Source organism: Triticum dicoccoides, chromosome 2A (assembly GCF_002162155.2).
Source record: "Triticum dicoccoides isolate Atlit2015 ecotype Zavitan chromosome 2A, WEW_v2.0, whole genome shotgun sequence".
Lineage (NCBI taxonomy): Eukaryota > Viridiplantae > Streptophyta > Magnoliopsida > Poales > Poaceae > Triticum > Triticum dicoccoides.
The window spans coordinates 661,037,410-661,044,233 of NC_041382.1; the positions used below are offsets into that span (position 1 = coordinate 661,037,410).

Sequence of the window (6,824 nt, forward strand, 5' to 3'; positions counted from 1 at the left end):
ATGCGCATGACCTGCAGGCCTCCGGACAATGAAATCGCCCTTCTGGACTGGTGGCACGGCGGCAGACAAGTCACGCCCAAGCCGATGCATAAAGGGCTAGCATCCGCGATGCTCCTCAAGTCCTGGATGATTTGAAAGCACAGGAACAACTGCATCTTGAATGACGAGCGCCCTTCAGTTCACGCCCTAGTTGGTAGAATGAAGGAAGAGACCAGACTTTGGGATACGGTAGGCGCCGTTGGGCTTAGAGTAGTCTTGCCCCCAACCTGGGACGTGCGTACCTGTTCAATACCTGTAACTCTGCCTCCTAGCCTCCTAGGAGGGTTGTAACCTTAAACTCTCTCTTTTCAATGGAATAAAACGCAAAAGTCCTTTGTGTTTTCTCGGAAAAAAAGTTGCAAGTGACGTCAAGCTTATACTACATGGCATGGTCATAAGCAAGCATAGAGATGTTTTCAGACAGTGGATTGAGATAAATTTGTATTAATACTGCCATGAATTTTCCTAGAACAGGCGTTGATCTGTTTTGGCCTGTACTTTACTTGTAAATAGCTTTATTATGAAAGTTATAATAGAACAATGGTTCCACGGTTCATGGTTAAAAAAAAAGTTTGCTGGTATATTTCAGTGACACTTGCAGGCAAGTTTATCCAACTTTCGGTAGAAGATATAACTTGGGCCAGTTTTTTTTGGCCAATTCTCCAAGAATCTTCAACCCCCATTCATTTACAATTCTAACAAATTAGACCCTAGAAGCATCTTCAATAGATGGTCCATATGTAAAAATACCTAACTTTTGGACCGTCTGGGGCAAAAAACGCTGTCCCAACAAATAGTCCATATGCAAAAAAATTTAGACCGCGGCCTCCTCATGATGTAAAATACAGCACCTCGCGGTGCAAATTTACATCACGAGGTGCATCTGGTACAAAACCAGCCGCCGCCCGCGAACGCCCAACCGCCACTTCATTTCCTTTCCCGTCCGCGCCCGTCCGCCCGCCCGAAGAACAGTCGGCCGGAATCCGCCACCGCGACCGCCCAAAACCTCGCCGTCGGTGCCGCCACCACCCCATATCCCCGCCGCCGCCGTCGCCTCCCTCGCCGGTAGCCGGCTCGCAGCCGCCGGACGCCGCCGAATTGGGAGGCAGCCGACGCGGGATTCGGCGCCTCCGCCGGGTCTTAGGCTGCCGCCGACCTCCTCCCGTCGGCCGTGAGCCTGTCCACGGTCGTTGCGCCAGCCGCACGACCGCCGCACCAAGCCCTCCGCCCGGCTGCCAAACTATTCTTTGCCGCCCGCCAAGCTCCTCTTGGCCGGCCTCCAAGCTCATTTCTTATCACCGCCGCCGTCCGGAGCCGACCGCAGCCGTCCGCAGCAGCCAATCCAACCGGCGGCCATCTTCTTCCACCGCGCGCACAAGGTGTTCGACAGAATTCCCCAAGGTAAAACAATGACAAAACTTGATGATTTAACTTGGGATTGGATAGTATGTTTGACGGTGGTTGTGTGCATTGTAGATGAGCTCGGTTGACTCCTCTTTCGTGGATGATTCATCGTAGGACGAGGAATTTGATTTGCATGAAGAAGAGGAGATTGCTATGCTAGTGGCCATGCACAAGAGGAAGAAATCGAAGCACGGTGGTTCCGTTTATGGTCGTGCGTTCATTCGGAGAGAACGGATTGATGCGCACAAACGGTTGGTGCGCAACTACTTTGCATAATCACCTGTTTTTCCGGAGAATTACTTTCGACGCCGTTTCAGAATGTTGAAAGACTTGTTCTTCCGCATTTGCAATGAAGTGAAGCGGCATAATCCGGTCTTCGAGCAGAGAAGGAACTGTGCCGGGTTGCTTGGCCATAGCATTGAGCAGAAGGTCACTGCCACTTTGCGCATGATGACATATGGTGTTTCGGCAGATTACATTGATGACAACTTGGCGATGGCAGAGAGCACTTCTATCTTCTATGTCAAGCAATTTGCAATAACTATGGTAGAAGTGTTCGGTCCACAGTACTTGAGAGCACCCAATGCTCAAGACACTTAGAGGCTTTTGGAGATGAACAAAGCTCGGGGATTTCCAGGTATGCTCGGGTCTGTGGATTGCATGCATTGGAAATGGAAGAATTGTCCAAAAGCATGGCATGGACAATTCAAGGGTCGTGGAAAGGATGCCACTATCATTTTTGAGGCAGTTGCTGATCATGAAACATGGATTTGGCATGCATATTTTGATATGCCCGATTCTTGCAATGACATCAACGTGCTCGACCGCTCACCTCTCTTTGCCAACTTAGCAAATGGAGAAGCACCACCGGTGACCTTCGAAGAAAATGGCCACACCTACAACTATGGGTACTATCTTGCAGATGGAATCTATCCGAGGTGGAGTACATTCGTCAAGCCGGTTCCAAAACCTGAAGGTAAGAAAGAACTTGTCTTTCATAATGCACAAGCGGCGGCTAGAAAAGATGTTGAGAGGGCATTTGAGATTTTGCAATCCCAATTTGCTATTGTGCGAGGATCATCTAGATTTTGGGATCAAAAGATCCTTTGATACATCATGACCGCTTGCGTGATCATGCATAATATGATCATTGAGAACAAGCTGGAAAAAATTTATATTACAACTTCTATCAGTTGATGGGCATTCGTGTTAACCCCATGCGCAAAGAGGAGCGCATCAGACGTTTCATGAAGGCGTACAGCGAGATTAGAGACACCGATGTGCATGACCAACTCCGGAAAGATTTGATGGAAGAGCATTAAAAATGGCATGTCGAAAGATCCGCATAGATTCATTATTTGTTTGTTCAAAACTACTATGTTGTATTGTGCAAAACTATGTTGTATTTATGTTGCATTTCATCTCCTGGATCTAAAGAACTATGTAATAATTTGATATTGTGGACATGAAATTTTTTTATGTTGTTTTAAAACATGTTTTATGCAATATGTGTGGCTGTACAATGGCTGAACAACAGCGCGCGGCTGCTGGCCGGTTTTGGACCATGAATTTGGACCATCTATTGGATTGCTCTTTTGAACCATGAATTTGGACCATCTGTTGGAGTTGGCCTTTTTTGGAGCTCCAAAACGCATTTTTTGGTGGTCCAAATTTTACATCTTCGGTTTTGGACCGTCAAAATTTGAACCATCTATTGAAGATGCTCTAACTAAGATTAGCAATCGGATGGGAGTTGAAGATTATAGGAGAAGCTGGGGAGGGGGCCGATTCTCCCGGAATAAACCAAACTGGCCCATAAACATCGGGAGGGGAGGAACTTTGGATGTTAACAGACCGCCCATTGGTGAAGATTACAGCGGACACCACACCCATTGCCCATGTAAACAAAAAATACACCATCTATATGAACAATATATGGCACAGATATAATTCAGTCGAGTACAAAAAAGCTGTGGTCTTTGTCCAAATGTAAACGAAAATCAACTCATCGCCAAATGAATACAAGGGTCTGGGGTTAAAAAGAACAATGGCTTATGGCCAGGAAAAGCAAAAAAAAAAAAAAACACCACAACTCCAATGGGCTTCTCTTCTAATAAAAGTCCAGCTAGGAGTACATGGGTTCGCGTGCAGCTTCAACGAAGCAAACATCTTGCCATGCCACACAAGTTCTTACCCTCCCTGAGATAGACCAACCATATAATCCATGAGCAGAAACCTGCACTGAAGTAAGAACATAAGCAACGGTTTGACAGATAATCAAAGTTCAAAAAGGCGCTATTAATCATGCGCTTATGCATGCCTACGCACAAGGTGCTGGCATAACGCCTCGCTTTGGCCATGTGCGCTCAGAAACGCATGACTAGGCTGAGCACCTTTCCTGCTGAAGCACGATTAGGCGCGTGGAATGCCAGAAATCACGTGTAATGGCGCAGAACGGCAGGAAGGGGGTCAGCAGGAATTAGAAGGCGAGGCAGGCAGGCGCGGGACGAGAGCCAAAAGCCCAAAATTATGGCTCGTCTAGGGTTAACCTTGGCTCTCCTCTCCTTGCGTCGCCGGGCCTTCCTCGCGCCGCCACAGATCTGAAGCTCGTCCTCGCCTCGGTCGGAACTCCTTCGTCTCGCACCCTCCTCACGCCGCCGGCTGCTGGACGCCGACCTTGCCCGCCACGGATCTCGCGCCCCTCCTCGTGCTCTTCTTCTTTTCAGGCAGGCAAACCCCGTGAGCCCTCCCCGTCTCCCCCTTTGAGCTATCTGCCTCGGTGCCTCCCTCTCCTCTTTTGTCTTGGTTTGCTGTTGGTGCTGCTATTTTGCTGCTGCTCACTGCTGGTGCTGTACTGATATAAAACCCTCACTGCTAGGCGCAAGTAGGTCCCAAAACGAACAATTTATGCCTAGTGCCTTTTTGAACTTTGCAGATAATGTGAGTAGGTCAGGTGATTTTATCTCCTGGAGAAAGAAGTTGATATGTGGGAATTATGAGGTAGTCATATCACAAAGAACCTAAAACCCTTCCATAAAAATAATTAGGTAAAATGATATGCATCTCACTTAATTACATATGCTATTTGTAAACTGCTAATACCTGAAGCACATTTTAATGGATGGTGACAGCTTATACTTCATGTAAGAGCAGAACAGAGTACTTGTGATGTAGAGATATGGTTATTCATGTCAGAGCAAGATGTGCCAGATGATCAAAAAGTTAAGATATGCTGTGGCTTACATCCTCAATCAGTAGCAACTTTCTTCCTTGCTACCCTTGCATTATCATACTCAAACTTGAGCACATCTTGAATATGTGAAGTATCCTTGATATAAAACCACCTCCCAATTGCGCTCTCCTCAATCATTGGGAAGTATTGAGCAAGAATGGTGTTGGCGAACCAGTACCAGATAGCACCAAATACAAGGCCGACTACTGCTCCCGCGAAAACCTAATGAACCCATCAAATTGAAATATCTGTCAGTTTTTTAGTGGCAGTCATGACATTTATAAAAGCAATAAAACCAACAATGTTCCAAACAAGCAGGTATGCAGGGAGACCACCAACTTTTCTCAAGGATGATGCCATTAAGCCGAATCACACTGCTGATTCAGGAACAAGTATACTATGAAGAGAGAATACCCAACTTTCAAGTACATATCCACCCAAAATGTAATTGTCCTATGGTTCAAATTCATATGCAAACAGATAGGTCCAACAGATTAACCATATGAATTTCATTCACCTATTGAGTCCATAAGGATAGCGCTTTAGCTGTAATTTTTGTGTTTTCAAAGAAATATTCTTGAGTTTTAGATCCGAATGATTCAATTGATGGATTTCAACCAATTGAAATTCAAATGCAAACAGATACGCAAATTCTAATGTGAATAATCCCTATGGTTTCAACCATACAAACTTTCCCTATGAAGGCCCTTCGGATCAAAGGAATGAAAGCGCCAAAATTCATATGTATTGCTTTCCACCCAATCCCATATGATTGATTCATAGAAAGGTTAGATCACTTTTTTTATTCCTTCGATTCCTGTAGGATATCAATTAGTATCCCAGTGTTTTGCAAATCCTGCATTTCGAAGAAGTCTTAAATTATCTGACTGTAATGCCCAATCATTGGCTAAAAGTGCATCAATCAATAATCAAAATCCCATCGCGTCCGCGCAGATCGGATCCGAAATTCAGGGGCTCTGACCTGCGGGACGGTGTGGTAGCCGAGATACACCCTGGAGAGCATGGTGAGGAACGCGAGAGGCCATGAGAAGGCGGCCATGACGCGGCTCGCCGGCGACCGCCGGAGCACGAAGAGCGAGAGGTAGGTGGCGAAGAAGAAGGTGTACTGCGCGTGGCTGGACGGCCACCCGTGGGAGTCGCAGGTCTCGAGCAGCTCGCACGAGGCCGGGCGGGACTGCGCGACGGAGTGCTTGATGAGCTCGTTGAGGACCTGCGAGACGAGGAGCCCCAAGGCGAAGCAGATGCCCTGCAGCTCGCGGCGGAACATGAAGTGGGAGATGAAGCCGCCGAGGCTGATGAAGACGGGGATTAGGGAGACCCACGCGAGGAAGAGGCCAACCCTGTCGCCCCGGTGGTAGCGGACGTGGGTGAGCGTGATGGCCTTGAGCGCCGGCGGCACCGACGCGGCCATCTCCTGGTACTCCCCGGCCCCGGACATGGCTCCGCCGCAGAGCTCGCTTTCTTTTTCCTCTCTTCTTCGATTGGGGTATCGCGTATAGGGGATCTGCGCGTTGCGCTTTTCGGGCGGGGCGTGAAGACGCGTGCGCGTGCCAGAAGAAGTGGGGCGTGGACGGTAGACGCGTGGGGGTGGGGTACAAGGAGAAGCCTAGAGCTACGGATGAATCTGATGATCCAGATTGAGTTGGTTCAGGCGCCATTTTCAGCAGGTCTCTTTTTCTTCCGCATGGAGAAAACTTACACCTATAAGAACACGAAAGCACATCCAACTACCCGTAAAAAAAAAGCACATCCAACTAAGCATTGTCTAATTTCTTTTAAGAAAGGGGTTTTCTCCTGCCTTATTTTATTTAAAACAAGGCAAGCAAAACACACGACTGTTTACAACACTCGGGCTATAGCCAAAGTAGTTGAGCTTGATAAGATTCACAAGCACAACTAACAACATGAGCAAAGAAAATTCAACAACAAAAGCTATCTATTACATAATCATCAGCGTCAGCTGGAATGGGCTCTTGGATAGAAGTTCTGTTGATCAATCCCTGCACCCACATTATTCTTCGTCACCAAACGATCCTTAGGAGCTCTCCTCTTCTTCAATCCAGCAGCAGCAGGCAGTCTTTCATTATTTTTGATTGAGAATCCAAGCATATAATCATCCATCTATGAA

The 6,824-nt window shown here is 47.2% G+C and overlaps 1 protein-coding gene across 3 annotated transcripts; it reads right to left on the bottom strand.

The window, feature by feature from the left end:
• Positions 1-3,344: 3,344 nt before the first annotated feature.
• On the bottom strand, positions 3,345-6,276 carry LOC119356053 (lipid phosphate phosphatase gamma-like). 3 transcript variants are annotated; one of them, XM_037622950.1, is made up of 3 exons: positions 5,658-6,275; positions 4,687-4,897; positions 3,345-3,679 (listed from the first exon to the last, which is right to left on the bottom strand). In XM_037622950.1, exons 1-2 carry the CDS (start codon positions 6,132-6,134, stop codon positions 4,691-4,693), a joined length of 684 nt encoding a protein of 227 aa, XP_037478847.1. In that variant the 5' UTR covers positions 6,135-6,275; the 3' UTR covers positions 3,345-3,679; positions 4,687-4,690. The 3 variants fall into 3 exon arrangements, with proteins under 3 accessions (XP_037478847.1, XP_037478846.1, XP_037478848.1); XM_037622949.1 differs by having other exon boundaries at positions 3,345-3,684; XM_037622951.1 differs by lacking the exon at positions 3,345-3,679 and adding an exon at positions 3,691-4,409 and having other exon boundaries at positions 5,658-6,276.
• Between the last annotated feature and the right edge of the window lie 548 nt (positions 6,277-6,824).